General features: G+C 47.5%; 1 protein-coding gene across 4 annotated transcripts in view; it reads right to left on the bottom strand.

Annotated features, from left to right (window-relative positions):
- The window catches only part of RIMBP2 (RIMS binding protein 2), a 72,714-nt gene extending 57,986 nt beyond the window's left edge, over positions 1-14,728 (bottom strand). For 2 of the 4 annotated variants that reach the window (XM_008591430.1, XM_008591429.1), the window contains exons 1-5: positions 14,439-14,709; positions 8,981-9,126; positions 7,642-7,718; positions 3,092-3,201; positions 281-1,093 (exon numbers count right to left, since the gene is read on the bottom strand). In XM_008591430.1, coding sequence (XP_008589652.1) covers positions 281-1,093; positions 3,092-3,201; positions 7,642-7,718; positions 8,981-9,126; positions 14,439-14,646 — 1,354 coding nt within the window. In that variant the 5' untranslated portion in view covers positions 14,647-14,709. Of the gene's footprint in view, positions 1-280; positions 1,094-3,091; positions 3,202-7,641; positions 7,719-8,980; positions 9,127-14,438 lie in introns of all 4 variants that reach the window. The other 2 variants (XM_008591427.1, XM_008591431.1) reach the window with 2 other exon arrangements.
- Positions 14,729-18,914: the final 4,186 nt, after the last annotated feature.

Consider the following 18,914-nt stretch of genomic DNA (forward strand, 5'->3'; position numbering starts at 1 on the left):
CCCCCCCCCCCCCCCGTCTTTTACAGGATGAGCCTCTTGCTGATGCACATGCTATGGGAAATACTGCCAACAACATGGCTCTCAACATGATCCAGCACTCTCTCTCAAACACACACGTACATACAAAGTGCGCTCTGTGCAGCGTGGGTGACGAGGAATAATGCTGACTGTCTGCGGTTTCCCCTTTCTGCTCATCCTGCCCACCCTCCCCATGAACAGGGTGACATCTGGGTTTTCTGTTCCTTAGGGGACCCCATGGAAGGACACACACGGGGCTCACCTGCAGGCAATGTGGAGAACTCCACGAAGGCCTCCTTCTTCTCCCTCTGCTCCAGGGGGAGCTGCCATGGCATCTGGTGGGGTTTGGCCAGAACCTTCACCTTGTAGGCCATGTTGGGCCTGAGGTTAAAGAACTGGTACTTATACCTTGCAGCCTTGACAATGTCAAATTCCTCCTCATTGAGGAAGATGACGTGGCTGTAGTTGCTGTTGGTTGGGAGCCAGGAGAGCTGGGCTGAGATCTGTGTGATGTTGTCTACCCGCAGGTGGGAGGGGGCCACCACCACGTCCTTGCCCACCAGCAGTGTGCACTGCAGCTCATCCGAGCTGCCCCGGCTGGTGATGCACTGCACAGAGATGCGGTAGGTGCAGGCTGCCATGTTGAGCTTCTCGATGAGGGCCTTGGTTCTGCTCCCCAGCGTGAGGCTCATGCGCGTCTCCTGGTCCACCAGCACATTGTAGCTGCTCACTGTGCCCCACCCCGGTGGGACTGCTGGAGGCTCCCAGCCCACAATGACACTTTTGGCGAGTTGTTTGATAAGGGTGATTTTTCTAGGGTAAGGCACAATATCTTCTCCAATGTCATCAATGTTCATGTCCAGCGTCCCCGCCCCATTGTCCGTGATGCCTGAGCCCATGTGAGTGGGGGAATGGAGGTCGAGGATGTTCTCTCCCTCCAAGCCGATGCCGGAATGGTTGATGAAGTTCTGATCCTGTTCATTCCCCAGCGTCCCTGCCAACCGCGACTCATTGTCCTGAACAAAATCCACAAAGTTGGAGGGCACCAAACCCCTCTGCCCATCCAGGAGCTCTCCTGTTGGGTACAAGGACAGGGTTATCACCCACCATCCCATTGGGGGCCCCGAGGTCCTGCAGCTTCTCCTTGATAGGACCATAGGCAAAAGCAACAGGATTGTCCTGGAATTCCTTAGCTCTTTGCAGGAATCTACTCAAATGTCACCTCCACACCATCTATCTAAAGTAACTCAGTTTATTTTTCTCCATAATATATATCACCATCTCACACGATCCTGCGTATCTATCTGTGCACATATGTTGACTACCTCCTCCCCACTGGGACAACGCACATGAGGGCAGGGACCACGGGACAACTGACTGGCCAGCCCTGCCATGACACCTGGCACACAGTAGGTGCCCAGTAAATATTTGTTAGGAGGATGAACAAACGTGTCAAATCTGTGACTTTTAGAGGTTAAGGAAAAAAAACCCAAAAATCTTACTATTGTTTTTGACTGATCAGTCATACGAATAGGAGTTAAAAGGTGGTTCTGCACCCCAGCCCACTTACAAAAGACTGGATCCATCTCTGTGTCTCAGTGAATTCCTAATGTGTCCATTTGATGTGAAACAGAACTATCAATGTAGTGTCAGAACCACCTGTGAGTGGCAAAAAAAAAAAAGAAAAGGCATCAAACTAGCTCTTGTGGCTATGGTTGGTCTTCTTATTTTGTGGAACAGTCTAACTTTCATGTGCTATCTTTATTAGTGGCATTTAAAAGGCTGCTAACAGCAGAGGATAAGGAAACTGAAAAGTATCTAGAGGAGCTTTCAAGATTAGGCAGTTCCTGGGATCTCCCAGCCCAGAGCGGGAAAGCAGTGTTTCCCCATTGGTTGAAGGGACTCCCAGAGAGGCTGGTTGGAGGCCAGGTGACTGGGGAGGCTGGGAAACACTGAATGGTGGATTCCACTCCCAATAGACCCACTGACTCAGGGGAATGTGAGCTGTGCAACCTACTTTTAATCAGGCCTACAGAAGGTCTAAGTGGGCACATGCATGCTGCGAATGTTCCAGAGATTTCAACAAGGGATTCTAACAGCTGCCTTGGGCACATACTTCTACACTGGTGTGCAAATTGGTGGTAATAATGTGGATTTATGCTAAGAATTCAAACTGTTTTGCCACCAGCCATGGTGCAACTTCTTGAGTGGAATATCCAAAGCAATAGCAGTGGTTAGTTCCGGTAAACTAAGGGTAAGCACATCAGCCCCCTGCGGGGTTTCTGTTCATGGATGTCAACAGAGGACCTGATCTCACCCCAAGTAAATGCCCATGAAAAGAGCCAGGTGTTTCCGTCCTCTCTAAGAAAACACCACATGGCCATGAAAGAGAGAACTGTTAGATTAACATGAAATATTCCTTCTGTTCAGAGAAAACAGGACAAAACCAAGAGCATCTGTGTGTCCAGAGCAGTGGAGACTTTAGAGAACTGATGAATCAAATCCTCTAGAATGTCACTTGTGGAGCTGCTGGTGCTGTCACAGGGTCACCCTTGAGCTAACAGGTGACAAGAGGTGAGGCATTCCAGATGGAAGGTTCACATTTCCTGGTTCCAAATTGTGGGGGGTGACTCTGGGAGTGATCAGGTGGGACAGGGGGGGACCCCCTAAGTTAACAACAGGGCCTCCAGGTCAGTGGGGTCACTCTCTATGATGCTGAGAGCCAGGCATGTGAGATTGCCTGGAACAGGCCCTGCCAGGAGGATGAAGTTGGTGTACCCCGAGGTGCTGGAACAGTCAAATGGGACATAGAGGGTCCATCAGCCCCACATGTCTGCAAAGAACTGCCAAAAGCCCTGCAGAGTTCAACATTATAAAACACCTGCCGAGCAGTGTCAGAGGTCTGCTGGGATTAGCGTTCTTGCCAATCGTCAGAATGGGGGTAAACCTGGTAACATTAAGAGTGCGAGGGGTGTGGGGGTGGGAGGTATGTCTATCAGGGCCCCTGGACAAGTTAGTGTGGGGGGTGGTATGGCTGGTCTACGTCAACCGGCAGCCATGTTCCAACAGAGACCTTCATAGAATCCGTCTTCATCCATGTCTCCATAGACGTAGAGGTATTTTCCTGCCGTGAGGGGCAGCTCAGCTTCTGGGTTTTCATTTGGCCCATCGAAGGGGTTGTAACTAGAAAAAACACATTGTGTTCATCAGAGGCCCCATGTGGAGGCTGCCCCATAGCCCTTCCCTTGCAGAACGCTGCTTCTTTCCCATTGCTAAGAAGTCACAAGCCACACGGTGGCTCAGGCTTGTGAGTTCTCTGCACACAGAAGATTCAGGGTGTCGTGGGCTCACACACACAGATTTAAAGTAAAAGGGTAACTCTGCAGCCACGTGTTCACTCAGAATCCTTTATACCAGATGACATATTTATGATTTTGATGTTTTGTTCACTCCAGTCTCTTCTACCATAACTATAATTTCCAAATTAATAAGCAAACACAAAGAAAAATAACTCCATAGTCTTTCAAGATATATAATTTAGCAGAGGTGGAATTATATTATATACATGATCTAGTGATTCACTTATTTTTTGACTTTGCAATATAGCACCCTATACTTCCACCTAGTGAAAGATTCTATCATCTCCTTTTTAACTGATGTATAGTATTCCACTGAACAAGCTAGCATACTTTTTAAACCAGTTTCCTAATGTTGGGCATTGATGTTACTTCTAACTTTTGGGTAATATAATCAGTGTTGCATCAAATACCCTTATAAACACATCTTCACACATTTTCACAATTTCTTCCTAGGATAAATACTGGGAAGTATACTTGTTTGGTCAAAGGTGAGCACATTTTATTTTTTTTATTTTTATTTTATTTTATTTTTTTTTGTCTTTTTCCGTGTCCGGCATCAGATCGCAACCCTCAGTGTTGCCCCCGTACCGGACCGGGGACCGGCAACGGGATTGCAACCCTCGGTGTTGCTCCCGCGCCTCGCTCAGCCAGTGAGCGGAAACCGGTCTGGATGTGGGATCCGAACCCTCGGGCGGGAGCGCCGCCGCGCTTCCGAAGTGGCGCACTTATCCAGTGCGCCACCAGGCCGGCCCAAAGGTGAGCACATTTTTAAGGTGTTGGGTATGTACTGCCAGAATGCCCTGAGAAATAGATTCACCATTTTCCCCTTCCCTGCCCCACCCCCGGGAGTATAAGTGTTCTTATTCTCAAGTCCTCAGTATATTGGAATTAACATTTTTTAAAGTCATGTCCAACTTGAAAAATCGAATATATAAAACAAACTCAGATGGATTTGGGATTTCCTAATGAAAAGGCTAATTAATTTAGAATAACATAAAAGGCCTCAATTAAAATAAAAATAACATTACTGATAGTTGGAGATGATAGTGAGGCAGTGTATTATTACAATGACACTATAATAATGATTATATCAATAGTTCTGGGCAGGATATCAACACTTCCATGTACATGGACCATTGAAACTCAGTGAGGAAAAGAAAGATATTAGCCCCAATTTTAACGACCACGTGGGGTGAGACAACTCATTCAAAGTCACAAGTTTATTAAGTGGAGGGGGCAGAATCAGAATTGAGACTTTCTTGCCCTGTCTTGTGTGATTTTGACTGTATCACATCACTTCTGTCCCTCACTGTCCAAGTCCAGAGTTCTGTGAGCGTCATGCAACAATCTGACAACTTCCACTAAGTCAGCCCAGGGGCAACGTGCATAAGGAAGGGACACAGACAAAACTATGAAGTAACTCTTGGGGGTGGGATGAGAAGGGACAAGAGTTCCTGGAAGAGGGAATGGCATGTGCAAAAGCTCAGAGGCAGGGATCAGGGTTCTTCTGGGCCTGAGAGGAGAGGGATGAAGGCTGGCAGGAGCCAGATTGGTGTGGATCTAATCTCAAGGGCTATGAGATATCGAGAAAGAGTTTAAGCTAGGGAGAGATATGATCACATTTTCATTTTACAAAGAGATCTCTGGTGCTGTGTGGACAGGCGCCTGGTGGAGGAGCTGGGGTAAAGTACTTGGATTAGGGAGGACTTAAGGGGTAGTGGAAATGGGGCTTGCCTGGATATTGGGGTGAAGGAGTGCATCCAGGATGCCTCGCGGTCTTCTGGCTTCTCAATGGTGGGCAGGGATAAATTCCCCAAGCGGGGGCTGTTGGGGGGTGCTGGCAGTGCGTGGAGAAGGGGGAGCGGGGTTTAGTTTTGGGTGTGTTCCGTTGACAAAGCAGAAGATATGAGCTCAGGGAAGATGGGCTGGAGGTAGAGGCCTAGAGGGGTCGGCATGCAGAAGGTGAGAAGATGTGGGTGCTGGGCAAGAGTTCACAAGGAGGGCGGAGGAAGGAAGGAGAAGACCCAGCAAAGGCCACATCTCCAGGAAAGCCCAGATCGAGCTCACAGGAAGAGAAAGCTCAGCAGGCAGAAAAGACAGGGTAGAAGGTCCCAGAGAAGCGGAAAGGCAAGCTGAGGAGCCAAGGGGGAATGTGCATCGAGAAGGATAGATGAATAAAATGTGGCCCATCCGTACAAGGGACTATTATTCAGCCATAAAAATGAACAAAGCACCGATGTGCTAAAACAGAGACAAGCCTTGAAGACGTCATGCTCAGTGCAAGACACAGCCACAAAAGACCACATCAAGTGCTTCCTGTATGGTTCCATTTATATGGAATGTCCAAAACAGGGAAATCTACAGAGACAGCTGGGGTGGGGAGCAAAGGGGTGTGGTGACAGCTGAAGGGCAAGAGGTTCTTGTTGAGGTGAAGAGAATGTTCTAGACTTGACCTTGGTGATGGTTGCATGTGTCTGTGAACACAGTGAAAAGCCCTGAGTTGTCCACTTGAATGGGTGAGTTGTGTGGTGCGTGGATTATATCTCAGCAAAGCTGTTAAGAAAGAATGATAGGGTGATGGGTGTGTCTGCTGCCGCTTGGTTTTGGGGTGGGGATGCCCATGGGAGCCCTCACAGGTGGCCCCTGCTGTGCGGCTGGATGGAAGAGCACAGGAGGAGGAAAGTGTCATGTCACGGAAGCTACAGGACAGCAGAGGGGAGTGAGGCTTTAAGTCTGAAGAAACTTCTAAGCAGGTTGTTGAATAATAACAGTTAGGTGAGATATTAATTAGCCCCAGGGGGTGGGGAGGACAAAAACCACATGTACCTTCAAAGCCACTTCTTTGGTGACTCTAAGAGTATTTCAGGAACTCAAATGCAAAATCCTCCCTGGGACTGGCCTTATGGGTCATCAAGTGCTTCCGTTACCTGAGCATCAGAAGTCTGTTTGCATTGGTGGCATTGGTGGGTTACTAATTAGCAGGAAATGATGCACTGATCAGCATAACAGGGTTTGGCAACACCTCTCAATGGAGAAAGTGAAAGGTGTTCAAGACATATGGACTGCCGTGCACAAACAAAGTTTAAGGATGTGGAGAAAGCGGCATCTGCACCTCTGGCTATGGCTCCTGAGCAGTTCCAGGTGCAGACATAGGTTAGGGGGACCCTGGTGCCTGATGCCAGCTGAACAGGCAGTGGTGTTTGCATCTGGAATATCATCATGTTTGCCCTGGGCCAAGCCTGCATGCAAAGAGTTGTAGGGGAGTCTAAAAGGACAAGAGGCTGAGTTTTCATTGAGTATAAAGAAAAGGAGGGATGAGCAGTGCTGTGTCATGCTTGTGACTAATTCATTGATGTCTGTGGGTGCTGCAGGGTTTGGTCTGAGGCTGGCTTTCTTCACAATCAGATGGTGGAGTCTCAGGGAGGTGGCTAAGCCACCCCCATTCAGATTTGGCAGCGGCTCCCATAAGGAATCCAAGAGCCTGCCTGACTCAGTTGCTCACATTTCTTCTCAACAGGCATGGAATTGAAGGTCCTTTCAAGGAGAGGGCAGCTACGTGGCTGCACCTGCTGGGAGATGCAGCCTGGATGCTGGACAGGAAGCGGGGATGCTGCAAAGGAATGATGGGGGCCTCTGGACAGCTGGTTCCTGGCCCTGACTTCCAGTTTCCTACCTGCTGTGGTTGACTTGTGTCCCCCCAAAAGATATGTGGGAGTCCTAACCCCTGCTACCTGTGGATGAGGGTATTTGGAAATAGAGTCTTTGCAGATATAATTGAGTTAAGATGAGGTCATCCTGAAGTAGGGTGGGCCCTGATCCAGTGACTGGTGTCCTTGTAAGAAGAGGAGAAAACACACAGAGACATAGACAACAGGAGTCCATGTGAAGATGGAGGCAGAAGCTGGAGTGATGAGGCCACAAGCCACGGAGTGACAGGAGCCCCCAGTAGCTGGAAGAGGCAGGAAGGACCTTCCCCTGGAGGCTTCAGGTAGTGTGGTCCTGCCAACACCTGATTTCAGACTCCCAGGCTTTAGAAATGTGAGAGAATCAACCTTTTGTTTTAAGCCACTCACTGTGGTCACATGTTATAGAAACTAAGACACAACCCACACTCTGCTCACCAGAATTCTGCTCATCTTCCAAGACCCAGCTGAAGGGCCGCTTTCTCCTCAGAGCCTGGGAGAAGGGCCCAGTCAGCTCGGGGGGCGTCCCCAGACCCACCCACTCACCCATTCCCAAGGGCACCGACGAGCCGCATTCTTACCTATAGCGGGCAACGCACAGGTGGACTTTCCCCGAGTATCTCTGCTTTGAGGTATTGGAATTCCGTTCATTCTCCATCTATGAAAGACACAAATGGAGAGCCGGCTTATGGAAGCTGTAGGCTTCACATTTCACTCCTGTAATACATGGGAAAACTTTCCACAGTCTCACTGGGCTTTGGGATGATGACCTCAGACTGGAACTCCCAGAAGATGCTGCTACCCACACTCTCAGTCTCATGTGCAAGCCCTGGATGAAGCAGGTCCCTAGCGTGGACTACTAGTCACACAGGAGTGACATTTGTAAAGAATACAGTCCCCAAACTGCAAGATGAGGCATGAGGTGAGGCCCTTTCCCCAGTGTGATTTAGGGTGTGAGGTGCTTGCCGTGCCAGACCCCAGTAGGCTCTTTGGAAGACACTGACTTGAGTCCTCAGGGGTCAAGGGGCTTGGTCTATGGAAGGAGACCACCCTCCTGCATCAGAAGGTGCCAGTGCTCCAGGGAGACTTCATGGGGAGGGGGCGTGAGGGGCTCGGTCCTACCAACTCCCCCACCCTCCCTTCTCACTGTCTCAGGGCTGCAGCCTGTGGAGATTCTGCCTATGGGGGTTTCTTCTGACGATCTTGGGGGTTGGGGATGGTCTTCTCCCATGGGAGTGAGAGTAAAATGTGATAACATGCATTGCCCCTCCCCCGGAAGGGGAAGGATAGTGACTGCTCTTGTCCCCACCCATAATGCGTTCTCTATGTAGAAGCCACAGTGGACTTTTCAAACAGAAATTAGACCATATCACTCCCACCTTAAAACCCTCCCATGGCTTCCCACTGGACTGAGACTGAAAACCCAGTGCTTCTCTGGGGCCCATGGCCTCCTCTCCTCTCCCCCACCTCCTGGCTCCACTCCAGTCTGATGGCCTTCTACTGGCTCCTCCTCATCGGTGCAAAGTGACACAAATGCCCAGTGGCCTTCTGAGAAGGCCCTTTCTTCGCCTAACCAGCCCCCATCTCATTGCCCACGAGTCACACTGACTTGTGGTGCTATCTTCACAACACTCTCCATGAGCTGTATTTTTAACACATTGACTTGTTAATGGTCTGCACCCCCGACCCCAGAACACCATCCCCAGGAGAATAGGAGCCTCATCTGTCTGTTCACAGTGGGGTCCCCGTGCCCAGCACATAGCAGGTCACCAAAGACTGGCTCAGGGATGAACGAGAGTGAGGGAAGAGCCCAGGAGGGAGTGAAGGGGGGGTAAGGAAAATGGCGTGGAACTGTCAATGTCCCACCAGACAGAAATGGTGCAGGTGGGCCAGGTGCTCCCCTGCCAGGGCAGGACTCACGTCTGATTCAAATCTGCATCTTGGGCTACCAGATCTCGACAGAAAGGTGGGCTTGATGGACACAGGCTCCGGCTTGTCACTGGGAAGTGGGAGGGGCCGGATATATTCACCAATCGCAGAACAACTTCCAATAGCACTCTCCTGACCTGGTCATAAACATTAACACAAGTTGAAAAAAAGATATAAGTAAAGTAATAAAAGCACATTGGTCATTTGCCTTTCCAAGGTGCCTTTCCTCTCTTGGGCAACAGCCATTGATTTTCATTTTGGGTTCCACCCATCTCTTATTCTTAATTTGCATAGGCTGGTCTGACCCCCATCCCTGGTCTGGGCCCATCCACCTGGCAGAGTCCACCTCCGGATGTAATGATTGTTTGGTGGTGAGAGGGGTGTGGCACATGATCAGAAGGTCAAATCAGAGAGAATTTAATGGGAGTCATTGGAGAAGAGGCTCTCCCTTTCCTTAGCTTAAAATTGAGAGGCTCTGTGGCTGGGTGATGCTGCAGCCTTGCAACCACCAGGAAGAGGAACATTCATGCGAGAATGGAGCTGGCTCATAGAGAAAGGAGCCACAAGATGGACAGAAGGACGCTGGATCTTGGTGATGTGATTGGAGCTCCTGCACCAAGCTGTGCCTGGAGCTGCATTCTGGCTCTTCATCTACTTTTGCTCACACCAGTTTGGGTTGGCTTTACTGACACTTGAGACCAAAAGAGTCCTGGTTGGCCAAAGGGCTGGGCTTATGGTTAAAAAGATACTTTTGGTAAGAGACTTGCAAGGACCAGAGAAGTTCTCTGCCTGTCCTATCTTCATGGGGCTCCAGGGGGCCGTCGAGCCTGTCCTGGCTTCATGGAAGGGAGAACTCAGCACTTTGCTGGCCTGGATAGTCACGTTAAAGTCAGGCATTTTAATTAGGATGCAGATGAGAAGTACAGAAGTAACCCCTTCCCTGGAGTTCTCTGCTATGCTGTGGACTGAAGATGCTCCTGCTGGCTTCATCTAGTCTCTCTCTTTTGCCGTCACATCACAGGGATTGCCTCACTGAAGAATATGACTTATAGAGTCCAAATCAGGAACTACAAAGTGTGGAGTTCTCTGCTATGCTGTGGACTGAAGATGCTCCTGCTGGCTTCATCTAGTCTCTCTCTGTTGCCGTCACATCACAGGGATTGCCTCACTGAAGAATATGACTTATAGAGTCCAAATCAGGAACTACAAAGTAATGCAGAATAATGCAAGAAGTGCTCCAATAAAGGCTGCTACAGAAGGCACCCACCACAGGGCCTCCATAGCTCCAGGCTGATTAAGTGAACAGCAAGACGGCACCACCGCAGCAGGGGATTTGTGCAAAATAGCCCTGTCCGCCTGCTTGAATGTCAGATCCAGGGGGCAGGGGCTTTGTTCTGTTCACTGCCGCATGCCCCTCATGCCTACCACAGTGCTCGGCATATAGCAGGTGCAAAGTAAATATTTACTGAATGAGTCAACTCCCAGAGCCTCAGGAAACTCACTGGGAACAGGGACTGCTACAGGATTCCTTAGTGTTTCCAACCAATGCTGCAGCTTCTCCTCTCTCCAGGCAGAGCAGGGGTGGGCTCCCTGCTTCATGCCTGTCTGGACCAAGGGACTGTGAGTGAAAATGATACATCCTGCTCTTGGACGGAAGCCAGGTCTCCTCCTCCCACAATGGCACAGGGAACAACCCAGAGAGAGGAGTTGTTCTAGTGCTCCTGAGTGAAGGCCTCATGGAGCCGAGTCCCCAGCCTGGGCTGGATGTGCAGCACAGTCATGATGCAGACCTGCACTGTATAATCCCCTGAGACGGGGGTTCATTTGCTGCCGCAGCAGAACGTTGCACATCCTGACTGATATGCTGCACCAGTGAATAGCACAGGACAGTACAGCTGGTAATGGTGAAGTGAGTAGAGTCGCCTCATAGCCACATTTAACCTATATGAGCCATTTAATTAGCATGGCACATTTTACCTGCCATTCTACTCGATGAGTAGATGTGAGATTCGAGACAAAAAATGTGTGGGGCCTTTGAGCAGAGCTGGTTTCCACAGGCCCCTCAAGACATGAACATCACACTCTTTTATTGTTCATTCACGGGTTGTTTATTTGGTTTTTAGTGTCTGGCTACAATAGGGATAGAACCCTGGACCCTGGTGTTACCAGCATCACACTCTAACCAACAGAACTGACCAGCCAGCCATGCACTCTCATGATTCTAATTCTTCAAAATACATACTTTCTAGAAAATAGATCACTAATCTCAAAGCAGTAAAATTCACTGGTGTTTTGCCAAAATCAAAACAAAACCACCAGCTCCCATACTGGAAGAAAAATTGGCTGTGTCAGGGAGGGCACTGGGAGATATTACACCACCTGCTCCCTTCCTGGGGGATTTCCAAGGATAATTCTGTCCATGTGCAATGTTAGCCTTGCGTATTGACTTTAGAACCTTACCCTAATGTCTGAGGGGCCTCTACTTACAGAAAGTGAGTCCCTGCAGGGGGTTCAACCCTTTGTTGCCCACCCCAACCTCTGGGCTGTCACTAGCCGCAGGTGGGAGGTGCCGGGGAGCCCCAGTTGAGAATCTAGGTGAAGAGGCAGCTCAGTGCCCACATGACCCTCCCCGCCCACCACCCCAGTTCAAGCATGGAGAGAAAGACCTGTGGCAGGTGAGGGGATGAAGGGAACATGGCATTCATATACAAGGGAATGCTGTTCAGCCTTAAAAACAGAATGAAATCCTGACATTTGCAACAACATGGAAGATCCTGGAGGACATCATGCTAAGTGAAACAAGCCAGGCACAAAAAGACAAATACCACAAGATCTCACTTACACGCAGCATCTAAAAAGTCCAACTCACAGAAGCAGAGAAGAAGGGTGGTTTCCAGGGGCTGGGGGAGAAGGAAATGGGGGGATGTTGGTCAAGGGGCACAAAGTTTCAGTTGTGCAAGATGAGTAAGTTCTGGAGGTCTAACATACAGCCATGTGACTACGGCTAACAATACTGTACCATTTACTTGAGATTTGCTAAGAGGGTAGATCTTAAATGTTCTTACCACAAAAAAGAAAAAGTAACTATGTGAGATGAACATGTTAATTAGCTTGGCTGTGGTGATTATTTTACAATGTGTATGTCTATCAAATCATCACATCATGTACCTTAAATATATACAATTTTAATTGTCAATTAAACCTCAATAAAGTTGGGAAAATGTATAAAGAAACAAACACACTTAGAAGAAAAAAGAAAAAGAGAGAGAAGAAGCCCTAAGTAGTAACTCTTAAGAGGGGTCTTTGCCATTTCCAGTAAAGAATGTCCTGGGGAGATTTCCAGAAGTACATGAGCAGCTCTCTGCAGACATTCCCACCCCCAGCAGCCATAAGCTGCTGGGCACAGCAGGAAAATGCAGGAATAATGCTAACCATGAATGGGCCTTGCCAGCAGGGACCCCTGGGGGTGTGGTAACGGTTTGTTAATGAGCTAGGTTAATTAAGATGATGCATCTTCCAAACAGTTAAACAGAAGCCTTGGTACAAACCTGGTCCTCTATCAGGACTGGACCAATTGGCTTAGTAAAGGCACAGTACCATTTGGTTTTTTGGTTTTTGTTCTTAATCAGTGTCCATTTTCCATCATCATTAATTAAATCCCTTTTTTCCAGATCAGTCTCCACACCAACTCACTCAGGTACATCATGGCTCCCACCCCATGGGCCGGGAGCTCTTCACCAGCACCACATGTTCATGTGCTATGCCCAAACTGTTCACGCAGCACACCCAAGACTGATATTTTGAGAAGGGCCTGCTTGCAAAGATGAGCCTTGGCTGGAGCCTGGGAACTCGACTTCTAAATATTCCCTATGCTGATATGGAACGTTCTGTAATGAATAAAGGTATGTGCCATGCCTAGACTACACACACTGCAGCTTCTGCCAAACACCTACTTGCCTTCTGGGGGTGTGGGATTTTGGTGCAAGCCAGGCACAGGTGCCTGTGTGAGCAGTCCTAATAAAACTCTTGGTGCTGAGTTACTAAGGGGCTTCCCTGAGTGGCAACACAGCATTTTTGCTGCATCGAGGGGGGATTCTGTGTGGCCCTTCAAGGAGGAGAAGCACATGTAGTTTTTTCTTTTTCTTTTTCTTTTTTTTTAATTTGGGAAGAACTGAAACTGTTTTACACCTTTTGGATCCTTCAGGTTTCACTGCTCAAACATTGTTTCTCAGCAGCGTCTCCTCTGACCACCCATGTACATTGGCCTGGAGTCCCCTCTGCCTCAGCACTGTCTCCCTGCCTCTGTCAGAGCTGAGCTGCCTGCCTGTCTGGTGAACAGCTCAGCCTTGGCAGCCCTGATGTGGCCTGGGTGTGTGGCATGCCCAGTAGATGTGCTGAGGCACAATGCGATCTTGTTCCTCGTCTTGTCTTTCATAGCTGAGGCCAATGACTCTCTAAGCATCCTCCCTCACACGTGGACAGGAAGGAAGGATGTGAAAGAAGTAGAGAGATCATTTATCAAGATACAAGCAGCAGTACCTCATTTTAATAATAAAAAGCACCAAAAAGTATGTATAGTATTTTCTGATAAGAACTAGGAGAAATTTGGAAATCCTCTTTTTAAGGAAATTCCAAAGTGGGGTTCTAATACTCATCCCCCTTAAATTTAAAAAAAAAAAAATCAGCTTTTTAAACAGATAGATAGAGCTGGGCCTGCAACCCAGGTAACCTCTGTGCATCCCGGTTAACTTTCAGTGAGGAGAAAGTAGCACCTCCAGTGAGGTTTAATTAAATGATACCTGGGATCATTTTACCTGTGATCAAGACAAAAAAATATCTTATGCACACCTCTTTTTAAGGAAATTCCAAAGTGGGGTTCTAATTCCCATCCCCCTTAAATTTAAAAAAAAAAAAATCAGCTTTTTAAACAGATAGATAGAGCTGGGCCTGCAACCCAGGTAACCTCTGTGCGTCCCGGTTAACTTTCAGTGAGGAGAAAGTAGCACCTCCAGTGAGGTTTAATTAAATGATACCTGGGATCATTTTACCTGTGATCAAGACAAAAAAATATCTTATGTGCGCACACACACACACACACACACACAGAGAGAGAGAGAGAGAAAGAGAGAGAGAGAGAGAGAGAGAGGCAGGTAACCTGTGCTTTTGCCCACTCTGCCTCCTAAACCAAGATGTGACAGGTGAGGGCTGCAGTTCACCCCGTGACTATAGCTGCCTTTGATGGACAGAAGTTCCAAGCACACCATAATGTCACCAATACGTCTTTGGAATGAAAAGAAAGGAAAAACAGCTAAAGCAGAGAAATGAGCTTTGCAGAGCGCTTGGGGACCAGTCCAATACACACTTGCACAATAGTTACCAGTGTAGACTCCAGACCATGGCTGAGGTGTAGGGGGCATTGCGGTGGTGTGGGGGATGTCCAGGCACTGACCTTTGCCAATGGAGGTTGCTAGTCCATTCACGAACTGTGGGAATGGCTTGGTGGGGGCCGAGGGAATGTCCAAGAAGGCCCCTGAGCTGCCCAGAAGGTCGATCTTCCCAGCGTGCTGCCGGAACTTCTCCAAGTCCCGCGACAGCAGGTTGAACTGCTCACTCTGTGTCCGGCATTTCTCTTCCAGTTCTCGAACTTTGGACTGCATGGCAGAGGCAGGACATGGGGTCAGCGGGTGTGTACACACACATATGTTGTGTGTGTGCAAGAGTGTGCATGTATGCCCGTGTGTGCACATGTGTTCATGTATACGTGTGTGCATGTTTGTGTACGTCCCCGTGTTGTGTGAGAGAGCATGCATGTACATGTATAAATGCGTTCATTCGTGTGTGCATGCACGTGTGTGTGTGCAGGAGTGTGCACATGTATGTGCGTGTATGCGCATGTATGCATTTGTGTGTGTGCATGTGAATGTATACATGTGCGAGTGTATGCTTGCAAGAGTGTGTGCATGTGTGCACATGTATACATGTATGTGTGCTTGTGCGTGTGTGTGTGTATATGGCAGGACTTCCTCCCACCTCCGTAGGAGAGCAGTGTCTGATCCACCCAGCTTCCATGCAGCCTGGCTGCTGGCCAATGTGAGAAACCACAGGTGCCAGGAAATCTTGCAAACACTTAGCTCCCAGCCAACTGTGGATTGTTCTGGGATCTGTGTGAAACCCAGGCACTTTGTGGTTGGCACGCCTTGCTGTAGCTCTTTGAAATTTGGAGTGTGAGACTGTGACATAGCCCAGATTCGGGGGACAGCTCAGTTGCTAACCCAGCAATGTGCTTTTTTTCTCATTGGAGGCAACAGCCCCAGATACTGCCGAACCCCAAAGAACATCACTTTTACCAATAAAAGAGGATTTCTATCTGCTGGGTGTGGTTAGCAACATCACTGCATTTGCCAACATCATGAAGACACCTCAGGAAACCTGGGGAAGGGCAGGAGTCTGCCTCAGGGACTCAGGAATAAAAAGAGCAGGCCAGCGAAGCTCCCTCCTCGGCAGAACAGGCTGGGGCTAACCAGTGGCCAGTCTTGGGTTATCTCTGATCTTTGCAGCTCTCTCCCTCTCCCTGGGGACTCACGGTCTAAGGGAAGCATTGTCTCCTGCAACAAGAGTTTCTAGCATGGTCACAGAAGGTGCACGCATCGAGGAGGGTGTATTGAGGGTTCTGCGCCAACTCCTCGCCCTGCAACCCTTGCCTCTTGTGCTTACCGCCACCTGACATTTTATTAGCTCCTTGATTATTTGCTTCTCGTCTGTTTCCACGGCTGGAGCATAAGCTCCAAGCCTTTGCTTTCTGGTTCACTGGTATATCCTCCACATGTGGCATACGATCGGGCACACTATAGGTGCTCAATAAATGTTTGCTGAATCCATAAAAAGAAGGGAACCTGAGGTGCAGGTACCATGTTCAGTCTGTGTGCAAGTCCTGCCTGTTGCCCTTCCTCACTCTAGGACAGCTGGAAAAATCCCACTGGCGATATCATTAACGTTGTGTATTGTTTGGCTTCCTCTCCCTCCTCCTCACTCCTCTTCTTTCTCTTCCTCCCTCCTCTACAGGCATTAAGTTTCTCGGCTCCTTAGTCCAGAATGAAATGCTATTTATGTCTGAGATCATACATTTCTAAAAATAAACCTAACAAATCCCAATCCTATAATTAATTTCTTCAATTCATTAAAAAAATCAGCAGGATTCTTCTTTTAAAAAGCTGAATGAACTGGGCCAAGAAAAGCACAGAACTAAAAATCAGGAGCTCCTGGGCACAGGTGGGATCTGGAGAGCACTGGAGAGGTCCAACCGCCCAGAGCCAGACTCTGACCCAAAGAGCAGGGTCGCATCAGCTTCCTGGAGGCCAAGGGCTCTGGCTCCACTCTCTTGGCCCTTAAGACAGATCCACAACAGAGAACAGCTGCCACACGACCATCTCGGGCAGGGAATGGCATTAGAAGAGCCTGAGCTCACCTGTGTTATCCAAGTGAGCTGCCAGGTGCCCAGGTGGCAGGTGAGACTTCTAGGGGATGTGGAAGGACAGAGAACAGCATTTTAATAGTCATGCATTCATTTTAAAGTGCATTAGGAAAAGTGTAACTAGCACACCAATGCCTCAGTATCATGTGTATATAAAAATGACCTAACTAAAAAAGTGGATAGAATTTTCATTTACATGACATTCTTGAAATGACAAAATTCTAGTGATGGAGACTAGATCAGTGGTTGTCAGGGTCTGGGGTAGGAGAGGGTGTGACTGTTAAGGGGTAGCTAGAGGAAGGGTCCCTATGAGCTCTCTGTGCTGTTCTGTAACTTCTTGTGATCTAAAATTATTTCAAAATAAAAAATTTTAAAAAGCAAGTACATTTTTAAAATTATGAAATAATAATATAAATATGCAGTGAAGACATATATTTACAACAGCATATATATCACAGCAGTACATACGTGGCTGGTGTTTTGGGACATCAAACCAGACCAAGGCGTGTTGAGCTAATGTGCTGGGGTCAGGATTCACACTCAGACCCTCTCACTGTAGAGCCCCCCACAGCCAGTGCTTCTGTGGGGCCAGGCTTCACGTTGTCCCCCAAGTGTGTTCTGGTTGTGGGGCTCCTGCCTGATGCCTTCACGCTGCAGTTCCCAGCTGTCCTGTGCCTCAGCTCTGCCATCTATTAAATAGCAGTGATGATTGAACCTACTTTGTAGGATTAGTGTGAGGACTGAATAAGTTATTATGTGCTAAGTATCCAGAAAAGTGATGGCAGATAGGAATGCTAAGCACATGGAGCTGTAATTAGTAGTAGCAGTAGTACTAGCAGCAACAACAGTAACGTTAGCAATAATACCTGTAATAGAGGTAACGATAGCAGTACTAGTACTGGTATCAGTATTAGTGTCAGTAGCATTGGTATTATTTTTTTTATTTTATTTTTTTTTCCTTTTTGTCTTTTTTTTTTTACTGACTAGGTAACGATAGCAGTACTAGTACTGGTATCAGTATTAGTGTCAGTAGCATTGGTATTATTTATTTTATTTTATTTTTTTTTTCTTTTTGTCTTTTTTTTTTTACTGACTGGCAACAGGATCGCAAACCTCGGTGTTGCGCCTGCACCTCGCTCAGCCAGTGAGCGGGAACCAGTCTCCACATGGGATCCGAACCCTTGGCGGGAGCGCCGCCGCGCTCCCAAGCGGCACACTCTCCAGCGCGCCACCGGGCCGGCCCGGTATTATTTTTATTATTCACAGTAGGAGTACTAATATTATTATTACCTGTAGTAGTAAGAGTATCGATATTGGTACTTGTAGTATCAGTAGTAGGAGTAGTAGCAGCAGTAGCACTGGCATTACTAATAGTAGTAATAGCGTTATTACTATTATTTGTAGAAGTAATAGTATTGGTATCATTAGTAGCAGCAGCAGTAGTACTGGTATCAGCAGTATTAGTGTGAGTATTAATGGCAGCAGCATAGTAACAATGGTATCTTTTGTAGTAGTAGCAGTACTGGTATTATTGGTATTATTATGATTATTATTTGTAGTACTAGCAGCACTAGTAACAATGGTGGTATTGTCGTTATTATTATTTGTTGTTAAAGTTGTAATGGTATTGGTATTAGTAGTATTGGTTTTAGTAGTATTAACACTAGCAGTAGCAGCAACAATGGTAATACTTGTGGTATTGTTATTATTACTAGTCGTAGCAGTAGTAGCAGTGGTAGTATTGGTATTATTTTTACCATTATTATTATTATTTGTAGTATAAGCAATAATGGTGGTATTATTTGTTGTAGTAGTAGTGGTACTGGTATTAGTGGCATTAATAATAGTAGTAGCAGCAGTAGTAATAAGGGTGGTGGTGTTATCATACTAGTCATAGCAGCAGCAGCAGTAATAAAGGTGGTGTTGTTATTATTACTAGTCATAGCGGAAGCAGCAGTAGTAATAAGGGTGGTGGTGTTATTATTACTAGTCATAGCGGCAGCAGCAGTAGTAATAAAGGTGGTGTTGTTATTATTACTAGTCATAGCGGAAGCAGCAGTAGTAATAAGGGTGGTGTTGTTATTATTACTAGTCATAGCGGCCGCAGCAGTAGTAATAAGGGTGGTGTTGTTATTATTACTAGTCATAGCAGCAGCAGCAGTAATAAAGGTGGGGTTGTTATTATTACTAGTCATAGCGGAAGCAGCAGTAGTAATACGGGTGGTGTTGTTATTATTACTAGTCATAGCGGCAGCAGCAGTAGTAATAAGGGTGGTGTTGTTATTATTACTAGTCATAGCGGCAGCAGCAGTAGTAATAAGGGTGGTGTTGTTATTATTAGTAGTCATAGCGGCAGCAGCAGCAGTAGTAATAAGGGTGGTGTTGTTATTATTACTAGTCATAGCGGCAGCAGCAGTAGTAATAAGGGTGTTGTTATTATTACTAGTCATAGCA

The sequence above is a fragment of the Galeopterus variegatus genome, unplaced genomic scaffold (genome assembly GCF_000696425.1).
Source record: "Galeopterus variegatus unplaced genomic scaffold, G_variegatus-3.0.2 Scaffold6909, whole genome shotgun sequence".
Taxonomy (NCBI): domain Eukaryota; kingdom Metazoa; phylum Chordata; class Mammalia; order Dermoptera; family Cynocephalidae; genus Galeopterus; species Galeopterus variegatus.